The 21,843-nt window shown below is 42.7% G+C and overlaps 1 protein-coding gene across 2 annotated transcripts in view; it reads left to right on the plus strand.

The window, feature by feature from the left end:
- The window catches only part of CD247 (CD247 molecule), an 83,250-nt gene that overhangs the window by 17,729 nt on the left and 43,678 nt on the right, over positions 1–21,843 (plus strand). The window contains exon 1 of one of the 2 annotated variants that reach the window (XM_050962070.1): positions 1,357–1,516. The exons of the other annotated variant lie outside the window; for it this stretch is intronic. Within the exon in view, the coding sequence (XP_050818027.1) occupies positions 1,372–1,516 (145 nt within the window). The 5' untranslated portion in view covers positions 1,357–1,371. Of the gene's footprint in view, positions 1–1,356; positions 1,517–21,843 lie in introns of those variants that run through there. 2 annotated transcript variants of the gene reach the window in all.

Here is a 21,843-nt window from a genome sequence, read left to right on the forward strand (position 1 = left end):
AGGTTTATTTTGGAATAACAGCCTCTCTGTACAGTCGACGTTAGCATTATTGTCCCTGTTCTGCATGTAGGTAAATGGACACACAGAGTTCAAACAACTTACTTCACATCTTGCAGTGGCAGAGATGCAAATAAAACTGTCTGCGTGACAGTAAAAGGAATATAATATGGTATTTGTCTACCCCACAGGGTGTCATGAGACTTAATATATTTGTTGCTAGAATGTATTTCATTAGATTATACAGAGCATTTTGTTGGGGAAATACATGAAAGTGAGAATATGTAGGTGATAGCTTTGGTGAAAGGAAGATGCTCCTGGTTTTTCTTGCGATGCTTGCTTTCTGTTCTGTCCTCTTGTTCCCTCAGTAGATGCTTTTATTGTCTTTTAATTGGCTTTGTGCATCCCAGTGCCTAAAACCTGGCACTATACTTGGCAGCAATTTTGTTTTTATGGCGAAAGAGCTTGCTGAAATATTTAAAAAAAAAAAAAAAAAAAAAAAAAAAAAAGCGGGGTGGGGGGAATAGCCAATTAGTCAGAACCTCTGCTACGTCCTGAGAGCACAAAGCTTTGTAGCTGGAAATTTGAGGCAGAAAGACAGAAGAACCTGAGAGACAGACAGACAGACACACACACACACATGCACACGCATGCCTATTAACATGGAGAGCAGAGCTGTGTTAGCTACAACCAAATTTAAACACAAGTCTTGCTAGCAGCCCTCTCACATGTTTTCCCCAAATGGTGGAGGTGGGGATTTTTTGTCTGGTCTAAATGGGCTCTCAATGTTATAACTATGTGCTCTGTGATGCACTGGCCCTATATTCTGCAGCATAGCAAAGCTGAAGTCTGCAGTAGAGTGATATTGTCTGTGGCAGCTACAATTAAATTCAAAGCAGCGTTTGTTTTATTAAAATAGAAAGGAATGATATAAGTGAACTGCTCTGTATTTATTATGTCAATAAAAAATCTCCATTCTGGAATGTCCCTACCCAAAATTTTCCAATTTTAGCATGCAGCAGAATCTTGTACTGACAATCTGTGAAGAACTGCACTGTAGAAAATGATGTGAAGTGGGAGTGGAAGATGAGAGGTTTTAACAACAGGATAGGGTGCATCCAGGCAAGGGAGAAAAACAGATGAGGCATTTGAAGATTTTTAGATGCATCATCTCTGCAGTGCTTTTTCCTTGTCCCCTTTGCAGGCAGACATGAAGGCGACTTCAAAGTTTAGGCAGAGGAGTGGGAGAAAGGGACTCAAACTCCTAGTTACCCGCTCCACATACTGACAGAAGCCAGAAGCCAGAGATCCCCAGTGCCCTCCCCTGCAATAGCTGAATGACTAACAAAATGATTAGCAGTGAAAGAGTTAACAATGTTAACATCGAAATTGCTATTAGGTTTCAATGTTAATATCTCCATTGGGATGAATGGGAGTAGTTCATGCCTCAAGGCTATGGTTTCAGGCTGGCTGCTTGTTCAGGAAGACGGAATGCTGTATCAATTTACACTCTGTTCAGGTAAGAAGATTTTTCTTAAACTAAAGGGCAAGAAACATAACTGGGGGGAGTGGTTCTTACAGCTGGAGAATTCTGTGACCACACAGTTGTACATAGATGGGAATGCTGGCTGTAACCATGCTGTTGACTGTATAAAGGTGTTAATAAGGGTTGGCTCTCTGGAGAGGACGAACTCCTGCTCATGCTAGGCGAAGAAACCCCCATAGAACCTTTATAGCTACAAATACTGTAGCCAGTAAATCCTGCAACAATGTACACTTCTTCTTGGAAAAATCTTCCACTGGTGCTGCGTTAACTAACTTCAACTAGTCATCATCTGAACAGGTCTAATCCCTATTGTTTAAAGTGCTAGTGGCTGGACCATGACACTGTTCTGCCGTTGCTAGAACCTGTGGAGAGCTGCACCATTCTTGCAACAGTATGTGGGAGTTCTTCAGAGAAAACCTTAGTGTTGACTAGGCCCTGCTGTGAAGATAGAGAGGCCACATCTACATTGCAAAATCAACCATGTAGGGACACCCAGTTACAATGTAGTTAAAGCACAATTTGGTCTTGAAGCATAGACAGGACTGAACTGTGTCTTAACCATACCCCTGAACCATGCTGTAGCCTTTCACTTCAGCTGGGCTGTCACATGATTTGGGAACATGGCTTGGCACCATCTACACTTCAAGAATGAACTGTGTTCTAGTGCAGGATTTAAAAATGGCCATCTTATAATTGGGTTTTCTTCTCCTCCCTCACAGTGTGGTCTTGTGTTTCTATGATTCCATGCTTGACACTTATGTTACTTTGCATTTTTTGAGTGATTATCTGGCTTCTCAAGAACTCACTGCTTTGCAAGCACCAGACCCTCGCAGAGATCCAGAGAGTTCTGGGCCACTTCCAGCTTTTGAGGCCCCTAGCCATAATAAAAATAAAAAATGACAACACATGAAAACAAAATAAAGAACCAAAAAAAGTGAGGCCTAATTTGAACTTTCATTTTTTTTATTTAACAAATGCTTTTCTCGTCTCTTTCTGTGCAAATGCACTAATTACTGAGGGAAAAATCTAGATTTTGTGCAATGTCACAGTTGATGTTAAGCATGGCAAGCCCATTCAGATGATCCTGTCCCATAGTTGAACGGTGATAGTTCTTTACCTGCTTCAACACGTTGAAGATGTGTTCACCTGAAGCCACTGATGCAGGCAAACTGACAAAAATATGCAATGCAATTGTGGTATTAGGAAAAATTAACTTGTCTAAATTTAAGGGGAGAAGGAGGAACCACCACTGAAAGTAAAAAAATAAAATAAAATAGAGTAGTCATTAAGGGAGCAGAACTAAGGGAGGACTTAGGTGTTTGAAGAGGAGAGTGATCAACTGTATTGAAAGCTGCAGAAAGATCAAGGAGAACCATCATGACACCTTGGCAAGGAAAGGGGCCTTTGGAAACCTTGGAGATAGGGGATCCAAGGCAGTGTTAAAGGAGAGGAAGTTGGGGCAGGGTTGTAAGTGATCTATTTACAGTGCTTGAAGGTGAAGGGAGATGAGATGCTAGTTAAATCTACAAGTTGGGTTGATGGGGAGAGTGGGCAATAGAATGAGCATCTATTGAGATTGAGAGGGAACACAGTAGTAAGACAGATAAATAGCTGGGAGGGGAATGTGTCCAAATGACACCTGGAGGAGTTTGGAGGTAGGAAGTAAATGAGACACGTCAGTCAGATACCATGGTAAAGCAGGAAGAGGGATTCTGGGAGGGGAAAGTCCTATCTGATGTCAGATACAAGGCTCTAATGATCACTAATAATCAGGGACTAAATGCTGCTTTGTCATGGGAAGGCCAAAGTTGGGTGGGAAACTAAGACCCTGAAGCCTCAAGGTCTCTGTCAAACCATCCTGTCAAGGGCAATTGGGAGCTGGCCTCTGTTTCGGATTTCTGGCCATATAATACCACCCCTGGGGATTAGCATTATTGGGAAATACCATGGAACGTGAGGGGTTCATAGAGAGTTGGAAGAAGCCCAACCATTCCCCTGGCAGAACTGCTCCCTCACCACATGTGCTGCTGAGGCCCTGCTGGTCACCCTCAACTCCCTCGCCCTCCATCGGAGGCTGACCGTATGCAGTCAGAGTTGATGTGCAGAAACACTAATAGCATAAACATAACCTTTGGGCAAAAAGTGGCAGGGATAGGCTGGCCCTGAATACTAAAGGAGCTGCTACAGGTCTGGGTGTCACATCTGTATCAAATTAGAGACCATATCAGTATTAATGCTAGGGTAACAAATGCTGACCAGGCCTGTTACCAATCTCCAACAAGGAGCAGGAAGGTGGTGGGTGTCTGAGTCAGTCAAAGAGTTGGAATGTGTGTGACATACCAGGGCACAATCCAGAGTAGTGGGAGGCTGTCACCCCTGCCCTGAAACCTTGGATGCCTTGCTGTGGTAGCTCCCACATGGGTCACTCACAAACAGCCAAACTGCATGCAAGCCACGCCCTGAATGTGTGTAACAGCAACCTGCCAACTACACCCTGGCTCCTGCCAGCCTGGGTTATACCACAGGGTGACCCCAACACAGGCCCAGTTCTGCAACTTCCCACAGAAATGTGTGTTTTGCATTGCCCAGTCCGCTGCTAGACAGTACAAATATATTAAGTCTGTTATTCCTTTAAGGGTATAATATGCCAGTGTATTATCTTAAATGGAGTTATCCAGACACTTCAACTTAAACACACTGGATAAGATAAACAGTCAAACATGTTTACTAAGTACAAAGAGATTTTAAGTGAGCACACGTAATGAGACATAAGTCAGAAATAAATATAAAACACTTAAACTATTTTAGTTGCAAAGCAAACTTCTCACCACATGCTCCAGCAGACTACTGACCAAACTTTCAGGTCAGGAACCTCCCTGCCCCCGCAGAGTTCAATGTCTGTTTCCTTTTGTCCTCAAAAGGTGCAGAGAATGAGGTGGCCAGGAAGAGAAAGAGAGAGAGGGATGCCTGTGCCTCCTTTTTATAGTTTCAGTCCCTCTCTTGAAAAAATATTTCCAGCTGAGACCCAGGAGACAGTCTATGTGGAAGGATATTCCCTCATGGGCTTTTCCCCCATCTATTTGCCCTTCCTTTGTTTTCCTTTCCTGCTTGATGACTCTGTATACTGCTTAAATGAAAATTAAGGCAAGCACATAGTCCTTTGTTTAGGACAGACCTGTTTGCTAACCTCTGCTTGGGCAGGGCTGTGGGGTTTGGAACATGTGTTAACACCATACGGGGGAATCTTATAAACTAACATACAATGTTGACACATTTTTGTCAGGACAATACTGACCAGCAAATTGCGTTTTCAAATGATACCTTACAAGGCATACTTTGTACAAAGATTATTACAATAGGGTGTGCATACAGGGGTGTATTCTTTCACAGTATGTCATGAAATGTAAGTGAATAATAAGATATTTTTTCAAGGTGTTGAAAAGGACTGTAGAGGGATAGGAGGCATCACATTATCATCATCTGAATTTCTTCCAGACTGGGAGAGGCTGAAATCAAATATCTTAAATGTGTTACTTAAGAATTGTTTGGCTAAATTAATGGTAGGAACTGGGGAGGTTTCGAAGTGTGTGCTGGTCAGTGTTGAAAATGAAAGCATGGTGAGGCCGCAACCTTTAAAATCATATAGTGGAAACCTTGAATTTATACATGAGGTTTAGGGTTGTCACATTAATTCTCTTGGTCTAGCAGCTGGAGAACTGAATTGGGAGAACTGGTCTCTATTCCCAACTGCGCCACTGATCTGGGCAAGTAACTTCATTTCTTTGTGTCTGTTTCCCCCGCCACCTTTGTCACATGGTAAGTAGCCCGTTGATTTTACTTAGTGCCTAAAGTTAGATGGATGTATTAAGACTTTGCAGGATCGGAGCCTAAATAAGCAAGTGACAAAGGGCGGCCGGGGAAACGGGCACAGAGAAATGAAATGGCTTGGCCAGGGCCATACACTAGGTCAGCTCGGCAGATACATAAGTCTTTGCAGGTGCAGCACTATAAATTTTTAGGGATGGAGGCTGTCTTATTATGCGTGTACACGAGTTCTAGAACAATGCACCCTGATCTCTGATGGGGCCTCTGGGTGCTATTTAATAACACTACCAATAATCACAACATAAAATTGTCATTCCATGGGAGCAACACGCACCTAACAAAGGTCAAAACTTGTCCCTAAGGTAAGGAAGGAGGTTGAAACTTGGAGTACAAGGTGAAGGGAAGATAAATGGCCAAATACACTGACAAAAGCCAGGAGCCAGCCTACGGCAAACTATACTCAATACATCTGGAAGGTGTCCTTTCTTTTCTGAGGGTGTTATTTTCATTTTCTTGCTAAAATAACTCACGCTATCTGCCTCTTCCTCTGGTGACTCTCCTTTGATCCAGAGAAGGGGGTTTCACCAATGAGGAGGCTGACCTCTTTGTTTTCAGTCTCTTGTTATGCACAGCTTCTGAAATATGCAAGTGTCTGGTTGCTTTCCTCACAACTCAGCGGAAAACATTAGTGCCACCAATCTCTGTGACAGAACACTGGTGACAAACTGCCTTGTCATTTCAATCAAAGCCACCCGCACTTGTCATCTGATTTATCCAGGGTTAAACCGTTTATTATGCGCCAGCTCAGGCTGCTCAGAGTAGCTGTTTTTCTTAATCTTGTGTCATAAGTGGTGTTGGGTGGAGGTCAGAGTGAAAACATCTGCTGGTTGAAGTGACAGCTTCATTCTGACAACCAGGGATTCTGTTAAAAGCAAAAACAAATGGGGATAAAAATGCAGTGCATGCAACTCCGCAGGGTGGTGCCTTCTACAGAATTAAGGTTATTTAAAAGAAACTCTACCACAGTTCTTGTCTCCTCCACCTTAATGCTCTCCTCATCTCCATCTCCCACCTGAAACTCCGGGTTGCCTTTTGTGTGCATCTGTGTAGGTGCACTAAGAGACTTTATGCTTCAAATCCCTCTTCAAAATTCACCACTTTCCACCAGTTTCCAGCCACTGATTTTTTTTTGCTCTGGCACTACCTTCTTAACATAAATGCAAAAGGAAAAGACAAAGCAGAACCAAATGGTGTAATCTGTCAGCCATTGTTACAATGATCACCCAAGTGCATTTATCTTTCCTTTGTCTTGTCATCTCTTCTGCTTTGTCATTTCTCATCCTTCTAACTCTCTGCTTTCCTCTTTGCTTCTAGTGCTCTGACAACTGGGACTTGGGAAACCTCAGTTCAATTCTATTCTTCACTCTGCCCCCACCTGCTGTGTGACCTTGGGCAAATCACTTCGCCCCTCGCTATTTTGGTTTCCTCACCTGTAAAAAGCTACTTCTGTCACTGTGCCTGGTTTGGATCACAACTGAGAGTGCCAAATTCAGGGCAGATTGCAGGAAACAGGGCAGACACACCCCAAAACAAAAGTGTGCTCCTGTATCACTACACTAGTTAACAAGGAGCTAAAATAGAGGCTGGCTATCGCCACCCACACAACTGGACTTTTGTGATGTAAGGTTATTAAAACCAAAAGCACCGTTTATAAGGTTTTCCAGTTCCAGAGAACCAGCCAAATATCCCAGGTCAATACACAGTTCAGATCTTACCCAAAAATCATGTTGATGGTTAATTCCTTTAGTAAACTAAACTAAAGAGTTATTAATTGATTCAAGGAATCCTGTACATTACAATTGATTTCAGAGTCTGTAGGTCAGGATACAGCAGTGATGGTAATTCTGCTAGCTTTCAATAAGTCTCTCTGGATCATCCAAGAATTGGGTGAAGATTGGGGATCATCAGTCCTTTGCTCAAAGCTTCCCTTTGTTAGAAATCAAAGTCCAGAGATGAGGAGCAGGAATGAAGACCCTGAATTATGTCTACAATTTATACCTCTTATTCCAGGTTCGTTGAAAGTTACTGGCACAAACATGGAGTCATTGGTCACGTGCCTTGCTGAGTCATGAGGTGTTCATTGGCTATGTGCTGCCAGAAGAGACCTCGGGAGGGGTCCCTGGAAGAGCTGATTGTCCTTAATGGGCCACCAAACAGGCAGGCTAGCCTTGATGGAAATCTGTCTTGGGGTGTTACCCAGAAAGGCAACAGGTTTCTGTTACTAAAACATAGCAAAGTTTCATAACTGCATATACATTGATAATTCATGCATATAACCAGGATAGTCCTACTTAGCAGACTATAACTTTTTTCCATTGATACCTTACATAATCTATTTTGTACAAGATTTATAACAACTGTGCAACAGGGGTGCTACATCAGTGATGACACATTAGTGTAAACATTGTCAGTTTTCTTTAATACAGTGTCACAACTTCGTTTTGTGAGGTACTTGGACAACTGTGGCTGAAAAGAGCTAAGTGAGAAAAGTCAGGCATGTGGATGGTACCGTATACATTATGAAAAGAGGAGCCATGGCCATGTCAATTCAGAGTTATTGCTTCAGAGAAGGAGTGATAGAAGAAAATAAATTGTTTAGATGCTTATTTTTAAAAATAAGCATCAACTTTTTTGCATAGTATTTTTCATGCAAGAGTATCACAAAACGCAGTACAGATTCAATAACAAAGTTACAGAATGAAATAACAGAATTAATAATAGATGTACAGAATTACATAGTACAGCTGTACATGGCATAGCTGCAGAGTACCAGAGGGAGAAGGGAACTATTTAAATAGATCTGTTTTTTCCAAAACAAATTGCTGCAATTCAGTTACTCAGAATAAATACCTTCACAGCAGGCTCTTTGATTGGATAAAGTGTATTCCAGGTGAAAATTTAGACTTTTATAATTGTGTTTATACAGAAAATCACTTTTGTGGGGGAAATACTGCTCACTAACTTGTTTCCACTGGACTTCTAACTTTCCAGGGACCCAGCATTTAAAAAAACAACAAACAAAAGGTTTCCTTATTTCCATTCTCAAATACACTGGCCAAAGGGCTGTGATCTGCAAGAGAACAGGTTTGAGGTTTAATACCTCAGGACCCTGCATGCTAGCAATAGGAGTTCAAGCTCTATATAGATTAGTGGTTCCCAAACTTGTTCCGCCGCTTGTGCAGGGAAAGCCCCTGGTGGGCCAGGCTGGTTTGTGTACTGCCATGTCCGCAGGTTCGGCCGATCACGCCTCCCAGTGGCCACAGTTTGCTGCTCCAGGCCAATGGGAGCTGCTGGAAGCAGTGCGGGTGATTGGCCGAACCTGCGGACGTGGCAGGTAAACAAACCAGCCCGGCCCGCCAGGGGCTTTGCCTGCACAAGTGGCAGAACAAGTTTGGGAACCACTGATACAGACCATTGTAAAAGCTGCCCATTGGAATATACAGCACTTGCTCTTCTGCTGGTGTAGGTCCTTGTGATACTGGTTCTCAAAATCATGGCTTCATTCTATATAGAAAAGCTATTTTAGGATAACTTTTTAAGACTTCAGCAGCTGTATTATATCAAAGATGCCTTTCTTTATAGATAGGGATGTAGAAAACAGTCACATAATTTTTAAAAGCTTTGTATAATAGTTTCTCTGTAACATATATGCTGTGTACAGAAGACATGTTGCTGTATGGGGGATACAAAAGTTTGTGACAATCACTTGAGAGTAGCTGCCCAGCTCGCTTTTGGCTTCACCCATCCCAAATCTTTACACTACATTGCATGTACTCTCTCTGTATCCATTATGCACAGGTGCTCCTGTGAGTAGATGTGCATGTAGGACCCGCAAATTGTGGAGGAGAGGGACAAAGCCAGACTATGAAGAGAGTCTTGGCTCCATCCAGGGGCCCAGCAACAAAGAGGGCTCCAGAGTAGTAAGGAGAGCAGAAGAGGAGCCAAGAGGTTATGGCTTGGAGAAGGCTGCAGTTCTACTCCCCTTAGCCATAGAAGCGGTTGTGGGGGCTGCTGCGGGAGCGGGACAGCTGAATGACTTGAAAGATTCAATGCTTGGTTACAATAGCCCTCTTCCATCCCATGGGAACTAATTTGACCCCCTTCTTGGTTGTCTCAGCAGCACAAAGCTAATGACTGAATGGACTATGGAGACTGATTTGTGCTTTCATCCCTAGATGTGGGTCCACCATGGCAGGTTTGAGCCCTATCAATGAGACGGTGTGAAAAAGATTCTGACTCTGTTCGATGGCTCAGTAGGGGATTCAGTCTTCAGGGCTGTCAGTGCAGGCCCCTTCACCAGCACTGATTTTTTCCACTGAAAAAATAGAAAAAGAGAGTGTGGAGGAAAACAAATGGGTGAGCTTGGAGTGTCTTCCTCTCTCCTTCCTGCAAAGAAAAGGGGGAAGCAGCTGTGACTGGAAAATAGCAAAGATTACATGGTATTTACAGGGAAACGGAGAAGTTCCTAAGTTACTGTGGGTGCTGCCAGACAAATACTAAGCAGTTTGTAAGGTACTAGCATTTGAAACTCTTGGCCTGATCCTGTGAGGTACTGAGCACCTGCAGCTCCCACCGAGATCCATAAGAAGAGTAGAAGCTTAGCAGCTCTCAAAAGCAGGCTCTCCAAGATCAGAGACAGTGCTTTGGTCATTCATGTTCCATTTTCAGCTTGATATAATTTGTTCTTATCTGACAAAGGGAAACTGAAGAGCTTTTCTGTGGGGGTGGGGGGTGGGGAGGGAGAGAGATGAAAAGAGAGTGAGAGGGAGAGAAAGGAAGAAAGATCATGAATAAGGTTGGAAGGAGAAATTATGCTGTAAAAGGTTAAACTACTTGCGGAGGCAGCCAAGATGAGAACAAAAGGGAAAGCATCTGTGAGTGGATCAGAGGATAAAAAGCAAAGTATTAGATTAAGGGGGAGAATTGAAGACATGATGCTCTGGTAACTTACCTTTATGTCGTCCCCTTCATGTTAGAAATGATCTGTGGAAGCCAAGCTGTGATTCAGGGAAAAAATGCAAATCAAATATCACTTTAATCATGACCTCTGAGGCAATGGTAGAATTGCTCTTCCCAAATCTTTGCTGCCAGCAATGAGGGTTGGCACAAAATCCCAGTGAAAGCTTTGAAATCCTCTAGTATTTAGCAAATATTGTTAGTACTGGCTGAATTTCTCAAGGCTTAGGGGTTCTGTTCAACTATGCTTATCCAGCCCTAATCTGGACTATCCAGGTTTATGGTGGACGTGCACCAGGCCTGCACATTCTCGTCTCTAACACATCCCATTCTCAAACGCCCCAGCCATCCTTAGATTAATCTTCAATAGTTTTCACTTATTTGACCATCACTGCATCTCGGAGTGGGGGTGGCTTGGTGGCCCACACCCAAATTGAGCTGGACTGTCTCCTTGTGGGAAGCCTTCTTTTCAGGCAATCCCTTGGATGGCAGTTCTTCCTCACCTACTTGTTTTTAAAAGTCTTCATAAGGGGGTCAGGAAGGCTTCCCCTACCACCCCCCTTCTCACCTTTCCCGGGGAAGCCAGGCTCAGGAACTTGCCCAGAGGCCAATCAATACTTTTTTTTTTCCTTTAAAAAAAAAGCACAGCTCTTTGGGGCTTCCCTGCAACTTATGCCCCAGACTATATTGTGCAGTTGTAAATCAGTTATCTTATGAAATCACCTTCCCCCTCCACACAGGAACTGCTAACATCATGGAGGGAGATTAAGAGGGCTTTCAGTCAAATTTCTCTGAACTTCAAAAAAGTTTTGGCCCAGTTCTAGGAGAAGCTGAAGAATCACTGTTGTGGGGCTTACTTTTTTTTATTTCAATTGAACCAGTTCATTTGTCCATACTATTATAGTGTCTTACCTCTGTGGCTGCATTTAATTCAGTGATGAGGCATTCAGATCAATGCATGTCATCTGACATGTCAGAACCCTCCTTCAAATGTCTTGAATGTGTTCCCTAGTTGTAGGATGCATTGTACTTTTGTTTTGTCCTTTTTTACACCGAGGGAATGAATGGCAACAGTGCTTAATCTTAATGCAACGTTTTGGCTGGAGTGCCAACTCAAAGCTATGTTTTCCCCGAGACCAACTATAATCAAACATATTGCACATTCATTTACTTCTAAAGTTTTTTTTAATTAAACTAAGGTGCATTTTATATGATGTTAATTAAGAATGAAATACCTTTCTCATCATCACCTGTAACACAGCTACTTGAAACATTCAGAAATATCATGGGTACATATAAGGTCTGAGCCTGCTCCTGGAGCTTGCCTTTGGCTTCATTGGGAGCAAGACTAGGCCCTCAGAGAATTCATGAAGACTGATGACAGCTATGGTGTTATAGCATTGTGTACTGTGAGCTCAGAAGGTGTATTGGTAACTTTCTGGAGAACTGTACTGAGACATTGCTCTTGACAGAAAGCTGCTGATGCAGTTTCCCTGCTCGCTTGCAGGGCCAGAGGATCCTAGGGATGTGAATAGCAAATTACATATAGCTATACAGACTAGAATCTCCCTAAAATGTTCTCTGCATCAGTGTTGCCAGCTCACATGATTTTTATCATGGTATTTGTGGCATTTCACATTTTACTTATAGCCCCAGCTCCTGGAGACTATTCATCTGAAGGAGAATTTCAGCTTATTTATTTATTTTAAAGCTTTCATCATTGCAGAGGAAAGACTGAAAACATGACCTAGGACTAGAAGCCTATTATTTATTTATTTTTTTTTTAAATCATGATCTTTCATTGTTTGCTGTGTTGTGTTATTCACAGGATATTAGAGAGAGAAGGTAGATGAGGTAATATCTTTTATTCGTCCATCTTCTGTTGGTGAGAGAGACAAGCTTTTGAGCCACACAGAGTTCTTCCTCAGGTCATATGTTTCCAAGAGCTGAAGAGCTCTTTGTAAAGCTTGTGTCTTTCGCCAACAGAAATTGGTCCAATACAAGATATTACCTCACCCAGCTTGTCTCTCCAAGATCTCATTACTAACTCTGAAGTTCAAAAGTAATACTTTGGCTATGATCTGCTTTGGCTCATATCCCGAACTTCTGGGCACTATTAAAGTACTCTACTAAGCGGCATTCATATTCCAGCTTACCCCTCCAAACACTCACTGCAGTTTTGTGGTGTGTGTGAGGTGATTCCAGTTTGTCTAAATGGCTGAGAGTTCCTTTGGCATGTATTGGATGTTTATTAATTAATGATTATTCCTTCATGTATTCTCTGCTTGCACCTTAATACACGCTGCTCTAAAACTTCAAAAGATCATTCTTGTGTCTGGGCAGCTGTGCTGACCAATAGGAAACCTGGTGTTTGCGGTGGCGCAGGGTATACTGGCTAACATTTCAGACTGAAATGAAGGAAAGCCTTGGTGACTGCAGATGTTCAGTCAACGACTTGAGTTTTCATAGCATCAGCAAGTTTTGCACAGACCTCCACAATGGAACATATGTAGCTACATCACTGAGATTAAAAACAAATAGGAAAAAAAACCCACGTATGGCCAGAAACACAATGACTTCTGTGAACCATTGCACGTGTATGTGGTACTGGCTCCCGGGGGTCTGTTACTGCTTTTTATTGTAAATTGTAGCAGTGTGCCGCTGAGTCGGCCCTTGCCAAGCAGTGTAAGCCACAGACTGCTGCCCGTAAAGGTCAGAGCTCAGCAATGTGCCAAGCCTGAACTCTTGACAGGATGCCTTGATATATCATTTGTTAAATACTGACAGTGTACTCAGGACTGTATAAGATGCAAAGGTGAAGGCAGTCCCTGCCCCAAAGAAAGTAACCTGCTAACTAAAGTGGAGTGATTTTTTTTTTTTTTTTAAATCAGTGATTTTTAAATAACTGAATCTACTTCAGTTTAGACTTTGTAAAACTAATCTGAAAATTGTGCTATTGCAACTCTAGTTTAAAATTTATAATGAACTGATTTATAAATGCTGTTTTTGTTTTAAATGGAATTACAGTTAGGTAATCTCTTATTTGAATCTTACAAAACTGCTATAGGCAACACTCTGTCCCTAGCCCACCAAAATATTGAAAATTTAAGACTGAGTCTTCAAACACTTGCACAGGTATGTAAATTTATTCTCACACAGTCTAATTGATTTCAGATATTCAGGTGCTTAAAGCTAAGTGTGTGCATAAGAATTTGTAGCATCAGAGGCTAAAATTGCATTTTTATTCAATTTTAGTGTTCTAAAATCCTTTCAAAATAAAACTTCACTGTTTAAAAAAAGTAATTTAGATGTTCAATAAATTAAAGTTCACAATAAGTCTGTCTGTTCACACATGCCTAAAGTTATGCAATAAAACCCAACACTTAGAGATGTGTGTTCTTTCAAAAGCACCAAAAGTGATTTAGGAGCACAAATCCAAGTGACTTCAAACTGCAAATGCCTATGGAAGATTATAACCTGGTCAAATCACTTCCGCTTTCATGACTTCTGGAAATTTGAATTTATTGGAAGGTGGTGGTGGCAAATATTTGGTTATCAGTTTTTGAGTTTGTTGTGTTATTGCAACAAGGAAGTTATCTCTTTCAGCACAGATGAGCATTTGAAATGTGAAGTTTCTTAGAGAAAATAGCTATAACATCTGAAATTCTAACTGTTATACTAATTACAGACACAAATACAAAACAAATCCTATTAATGATTTAAAACTACAAAATGAAAAGAAAGTGAAGAACTAGCAAAATATAAATACAAATCAATTTAAAAAATTCATACTTTAAATAAAATTAAGTGATTTCTATCAATCCTGCTGTTAACAACACTCAGGGCTTGTACACACTACCAGTTACGTCAGTATAACTTATGTTGCTCGGGGTTGTGAATGAGCCAGCTCCATGAGTGACATAAGTTGCACCGACCTAAGCACTGGTGGACATTGAAGCTCTCCCGGCCGACATAGTTACTGCCGCTTGTGGAGGTGGCTTTATTATGCCAATGGGAGAGCTCTCTCCTGTCAGCATATAGCATCTTCAGCAGATGTGCTACAGCGGCAAAGCCACTGTAGCACATCTAGTCTAGACTAGCCCACAGTCCTTATTTTCAAAGTGCTTTACAAACATTAACTCTGTGCGTGTGTGTGTGTGTAGTCCGTCAGTTTGACAATGATGTTTTCATGCATCTTTTTGTGGATTCTGGAGTGACTTTGACGTCCAAAGCGTGATAGACATGCTCATGAGTAGGTTGGGCAGACAGTCGTTGGTGAGCATCTTGGTATCTATAGCAATAGTATGATACTTTTCCCTTGCAGCTGACAATGAATTATTTCTGTCCTCTTCAAAGGCTGGAGAGTGCTGAGTGTTGTGCGCTTCCATGAGGATCTATTTAATGCAGCCTTCTCAAGATCATCCGGTTTTATTGCACCAAAGCCTACGCTGTTCTTGTTGCTGTCCTTGTAGCACTTTCTGGGGCGGCCTTGATTCCAAAGTCCTTGTGCCAATTCTCCATAGAAAATTTTTCTGGGGAGTCAATACTCAGGCATCCTAATGTGTCCAGCCCAGCATTGTTGGGCTTTTATCAGCATGGCCTTGATACTTATGGCATTTGACTCTTGAAGAACCTTCAGGTTGGTTATTTTGTCCTGCCAGTGGATCCCCATAATGGTGCACAGAGACCGCATATGGAAGGCCTCTAGCTGGAGATCAAACATTAACTAACTATGCCTGATATGGTAAATTTAGTTATTTTTGTTTTCTTTGTGATGCAACTTTTAAATGTCTAAGGGTATAGTGTCTGCAAAGGTAGCAGCTGTTTTGTGATGCAGTTAATGCATTAAATTAGAAGAGTGATACATTGCACTCTCCCAGAGAGACTTTTTAGTTCATTTATTCTCTTATAGTCACCTTGATTGACAGATTCCCCAAGTTATCAGAACTGTCAATGTACAAATCATTAATTCTGGTTGATGATATGAAGCTGCTATTATGAAACTAGAATATCATGGAATTCCTTGATGTGGAATCCACCATTTGCTGATGGAAGGGGAGGTTGTAGCACATTGCGGCCAGGCCACGGACAATGAAGAGGTGTTACCTTTAATGATGTACTCGGACTGAACAATGGGTGTGCTGAGGAGGATACTTGAGTAGGGGGGGAACCAGTTTGATTAAGTTTCTCTGCAGGGGGCTGGTGAAGTAAGAGTGGAAAATGGCCAGCAACATCGCAAAGACCCCAGGTGTTGGTAGGGAGACAAACTTGAGGGACTCGCAGAACAGGAGACACAGGAAGCCTTAGGCAAGAGGGGGGAAACATGGATAGTGGAGGGGGGTCTGGCTTTAACTGTGGGACTAATCAGGGTCAGAGAAGGCTAATCAATCTAGAGAAGCTCCTTGATTCTGAAGACAAGCCATGGGCTGTAGGGGAAGGATCCTGGGCACCTCAGAGGACTTGGCTCCAGCCCAAAGGTCTCGCCAGTGGTAAGGAACTTGAGATGTGGTGGTGTGTATAGGTGTGTTTTGTGTAGATCTGTGTGTTGCTTGTGCTATTCAGTAAAGAGCAGTGGTGTTTGAAATCCCGTGCGGTGTCTGTTTGTCTGGCTCTATTTGATTTCAACTATCATGTGCCCCTGAAAAGTTAAACTGTAAATCCAGGGTGCCCCTCTGGCTGGAGGCCTGGGAAAAGGTGTGCTTTAATTTAAGGACACTGAGGGGTCAAAACCAGTCCCAGGGGCTAAGCTGTTCGAGTGCAGGGTCTCAGCTCTTGGAAGAGGGTACTAGAGAGGGTCTGCACTTCCAGAGCATGCCTAGAGACCACAGCGAGGGGTGGTGCCTACATTTTGTTCGGATTTGAGGTTTTAAGAGCAGGACCCAATGAGGTAGGCCAGCAACTTGGGAAGCCTCCAGCCAGAGGGGGAACACTACCAGGGCTGTGTGTGACAAAAGCATAGGGCTTCTGTGACTGCAGTGTCTTAACAAGTGCACAGAAGCTAAGAGCAACAGAAATAAACAGTTCGGAAGCTAATTGGGGATGAGGGAATAATGGCTGAGTTTAATAAGATTATAGTTGAACTGAATATATTGGAGAAGAGGACCATAAACCTGGGCTTTTACAAAATCCTACCTCAAACTCATCTGTAGGCTACTGAGTGATAACATGCTGCCAAAAGAAATGCGAGATTAGAAGGTTTGTACTGCAAGAACTTGCTGTCTCGACTCCACTCTCATGATTTTGTCACAAGTGTCTCAGTATTGAGGTTTTTTTTTTTAAAGCCCTGGCTCCTGGAGTCATTGCCTGAGTTCCTGGAGACTACCTGAGAATCTGGAGTATCGTTTTAAAAAAAGTAAGTTTCTAGCCCTCATGCCTATGGGACAAAAAGCTTGAAAACATAAACCCTAAAAACTCAAGAAGACAGCAGGAAGCAAATGAAAAGAACCCTGGTTTTTGTTTTGTTTTTTAAAACCAACATGATTTTAAGTGGCCTGAGTCCGGTCTGTTTGAATACCTGGAGCTGACAATACTGGATGCCACTATTTGTAACATCTCCTCCTCCAAATTAACCTTTCCATGGGTGTTGCACATTCTACCATGGGGTCCTGCAGCAAGCTGTGGGATTAGTGACACATGACTGGGTTACCGCCAGCTGGTGACTGTGAGAAGCATAATAAAGGCTGCTTCTATCCTGTATATATCTTTGTCTGCAACAAAGTGCAGGTTGGTTAAACTCTGCCAACTGGATCTGGGTCAAAAAGCCTAGCTCACCCAACCCCACCAGTACTCCTAAGGCTTGTGGTTAGTGATCCATTGGCAGCTTGTGCAGTGCTGTGATAAGCCGTACGTCTTGGCGGCTCGCGTGTGCCCTAGGGACGCTTCTTGAATAGGAGGCAAACTTGGTCACTGAATGAGCTCTGGCCAAAGCAGAGCAGCAAATGGCATGTGAACATAATGGCTTAACTTTCTTCCATTCTCTTTCCATGCTTCCTTATTTCCCTTCTCTCATCCTTCAATACTGTAGGCTGAATAAAAAATGAATTTGCTGCTCTGCAGTAATTGCTGTGCCTCCGATTGGACTTTTACCATAACCTCTTTTCCAGTTTTTAATAGAGACTTCTGTATCCCTTATCCTCCTTTTCATAAGCCCACCTGCCATCTTTCCCCCTGCTGTTATCCTGTTCTTTATCACCCTCCCTATAACTCCCTCTGACCCTCTTCTTCTAAGCAGTGAGACCAGTCTAACTGAGAATGACGTGGCAGTAAAGCTGGGCTGTGTTGATGATTAGGTGCTTTCATGCTGGCAACAGGCACTCTTTTTCCAACCCAGCATAGAAGGGAGAACCTGGTAAGGGACCCTGCAGAGGAAATCGCGTAGGAGGTCTGAGCACTGAACTAACAGCAAGAACAATTACAAAGGTGTTGTGACTTTCTCTGTGCTGTGGCTTCAGTGTTCCTTCCTGCTGGGGTAAGGCAGGGGGTTCTCTCTATCAGAAAAGGAAAGACCGGCTTGTTACTGAAATGGTCTTGTTGTCAGACTGGTGTGTGTGCATGAGAGAGAGAGACAGACAGTGGGCCAGATTCATGCCTGTTGAAGTCAGTGTTACACTAATGCAGGGATACGCAACCTATGGCACGTGTGCCGAAGGTGGCACGTGAGCTGATTTTCAGTGGCACTCACACTGCCCAGGTCCTGGCCATTGGTCATTTTAATTTAATTTTAAATGAAGCTACTTAAACATTTTAAAAACCTTATTTATGTTACATACAACAATAATTTAGTTATATATTATAGACTTATAGAAAGAGACCTTCTAAAAACGTTAAAATGTATTACTGGCATGTAAAACCTTAAATTAGAGTGAATAAATGAAGACTCGGCACACCACTTCTGAAAGGTTGCCAACCCCTGCACTAATTGTTTGCTTGCCCCAGAGGGTTGTATTCTGTGCTGCTGAACACAGTGAAACTGGGAAGGAGAATTTGTGCAGGTTGGGGTGGGGGACGAGGCATGGGGGGAGAGTGAGCACTCCAGTACTGTGGTCTTCAAGGAGAAAATAGAAATGACTGAACCATAAAGGCTTGGGAGGTTGGTTAGACTCTGAGAATCACCTAACAATCTTTCTGAATTCTATGGTTCTGAAAAATCTCTCCAGACTTCCTATTGTCACCACGATGACAATGGCATTTCTGCCTGTCTCTGCTGGTCCCAGAAGCAGGACACACAGAGGCAACATTAAAAATGGAAAGTAATGGGAAAGGGAGAAAATGAACTGAATATTTTTGAACTACAGATGTTTAGTGAAGGCTTGATATAGCCTTACTTCATTCTAACTGGTTCTCCCATCTCTCAGGATAGGATAATAGAATATCAGGGTTGGAAGGACCTCAGGAGATCATCTAGTCTAACCCTCTGCTCAAAGCAGGACAAATCCCCAAATGGCTTTTTGTTACCCCAGTTCCCTAAATAACCTTCTCAAGGATTGAATTCACAATCCTGGGTTTAGCAGGCCAATACACAAACCACTGAGCTATCCCTCCCCCCCAGTGAGGATGACGTGGTTTAGATTAAATAAGAACCCACTGAACTTTTGTTCAAAGTGAACTCTTTCTGAAGCTTGAAGAAGTTCACAGAACTTTTTGTTGTAATGCATTTTTACTTGCAAACTAACTCTAGAAGCCCTAAAATATTATGAGAATAAAACATGTCTTGTTATTTCCCAGTTGACTAAAATTGGGAAATACCAGAATTCTTGCAATAAAGTATGATCTCTCCTGACTAAGCTATCAGGATATGAATCTGAACTTTCGGATGCTTATTCAAACAGTGTTTGAACTGTGGTGCATATAGCTATGTAACTGGAAAATGATGTTTTTCTGTCCTGCATCTTTAAATTTCCAAGAGTCTGCGGCTTGGCAGAGGCAGTGGCTGTTGTGTCAGGCAGAGCTGATGCAGCATGTTACAAAGCACACAAACAGTGCTCTCTCCTGCTCTCCGTCGTGGAAACTTTACTTGTTGTTCTCCCTAAATCTACAATAGAAGTCATTCTGACTGAAAACATGTGATCGCTCTTTAGATATGGAAAAAACATCACATAAACTTTCGGAAGGTCCCTTATCACTATTTTGTGTATGTAAGGAGAAAGATAGTCTCTGTACCAGTAATCCAACTGAACTGATGTGAAGTTGCATGGTTTCAATTCCCTTCTGGCTGCTTCATTTCTCCTCAGCTCTGGTATCCTGGCCAAATTATCACAAAGGTAGCTAACTATATTCTGCATCCCTAAGTGAATCCAGCATCTTCAAATGATACAAAATTCTTCACTTCCTGTGCCAAACTGAACAGGCACCCAGTGCTGGCCAGTCTTGCTTTGTGTATTTAGGCAGCTGTCATATTCTACTCCAGAAATGGCTGTGTAACTCACTGTGTAAGTGTGGTTTTCTGTTTCTTGCTAATAGCTGGACCACACTGAGGTTTGAGAGTTTTAGCTCAGGCTGGTGTGGAAGGGGTAGCAGATGCTGCTTCTGGAGTTGCAAAGGAGCCAGACACGCCACCAGAATTCCAAGTCCAACTGCCAGCCTCTCTGTGAAACGTAACGTGCTCTGTGATCCCCGTTGGCAGTACAGACTCATAGAAATGTAGGGATAGAAGGAACCTCCAGGTCATCTAGCCCATTCCATGCTGAGGCAGGATTAAGAATAGCGGCTCTGTGACCATATTTATTTTAGTGAGGAGACTGTGCTCTTTCTCCTCTCCCCCAGAGAGTGAGAAGCCAAAGATCAGAAGTTACTGCTGCTTCTTGCAGCATTAACTTCCATGGGGGAAATCTGTCAGATATTACATGGCTTTCCTAGGGACATATGCTGCCCCCGGACAACTCACTTTGAATTCTACAAAGCCCCAAATGCACAGGAAAACCATGTGAATTTGGCCATGCATTAGTGGAACTCTTGGTTATATTATCTCCTATTTTAAAAAAGGACCGAAGAACTAAAAACCACCCAAATAACATTTGGGCCTAAATAAAGGCCCATTCTATATTTCGTTTTTTCTGAGGTAACAATTTCTAGCTCAGGTATTGCAGCTCTCAGCTACTTTGTGTCCTTCCTCAGATAAGCTTGGTGTTGCCTGTCTTTGCTAACAAACTTCTCAGATGTGTGTTTGCTAGGGTGGGTAGGTTTAGGGGGGTAGATTAACATCTGTCTTTAAGGAAAGCGTAGTGACTCACTTTGAGGTTTCAGAGTGGCTGGGGGGTTGCTAGTGAGGGGACAATGAGCATGTGTCACATCTTCTATACTGCTGCAGGGAACTAAATTAAAAGGACCTGGCGGTTATGGACATTGTGATTTTTGTGGTTGGTTGCTACAGAAGCTCACAGTTCTCTGTCTGCCAGCAAATGGGAACAAATCTCAGAGGTCAGAGCTGTTGATTTCCCCAGTGGGATTGAAAACCATCTTCGCAACTGGGCTGCAGAAGTGTCATGAATCAGCTGGCCTTGAGCAAGAAAGAAAGAAGAGACACCGAAGAAATGGATCAGGAAAGTTCTTGACCTTACTGGCATTTAAAATATTCCTGTCTTTGGTCCCCTTTCTTCCTTCCAACCTCTTTCAGAGGTCAGGAGGTATGGATTTATGAAAGAATCCAGTTTGTGCACAAGAACCAAGTGGAGTGCAGCTGGAAATGTGTTCGAAGAGCCTAGCAGAGCTCCTAGAGCCTAGGGTTCTCTGCTGGCTGTGCTGCCTGCCCAGTAGGGAGTATTAGCATGCAATTTGTGGAGAAGCCATTTCCTGAAGGCATTCATAAAAAGCAGGGTTAGAGTGACACTACCTTAAGGGGGCATGCTTGGAAGAGTTTATCTCAGATGGAAATGAGGGAGAATTTTCCAAAACTGGATTGGTGCGTAGTAGCAGGCCAATGAGGTGAAATGCCAAACTGGTATCATTTTGCCACCTTCAAGAATTCCAGCACTCATGGAAGCAGAGTTCAGGGGTCAATTTAACAGAAGGACAATGGGCAGGGTATAGCTAGAGAGAACACCTGACATTGTTGCCTCTGTGACTGCTGGCAGGTACACACTCCATCTGTCATAGCATACAGCTTTTAATCCCTGGAAGCAAGCTTTCTGATGGTAGGCAGCAGAGGTGTGTGTTCGTGTTCGTCCTTGGTTTATTAAGCACACTGCTAGCTCCTTCTAATAATGCCTGCCATGTTAGTGATCTTCTTTATGATGGTGTATGTGTATGTGAACCTTGGGAAATCATGGGCATAATGCAGATGAGGCAACATATCAGCCAGTGTTCATGAACATTTCCAGTTGCTAGCTGTGTGCCAGCATAGCTTTGATTCTTTCTCTTCTGCAGTTCTGAAAATTATGTTCCTCCAAGGATCAAGAATCTCTTTTGGGCTTGTCTGCTTCTCCTTCCCTTTAGATGTCCAAAGTGCCATGTGACTAAGGGCC

The sequence above is a fragment of the Gopherus flavomarginatus genome, chromosome 1 (genome assembly GCF_025201925.1).
Source record: "Gopherus flavomarginatus isolate rGopFla2 chromosome 1, rGopFla2.mat.asm, whole genome shotgun sequence".
Taxonomy (NCBI): Eukaryota; Metazoa; Chordata; order Testudines; family Testudinidae; genus Gopherus; species Gopherus flavomarginatus.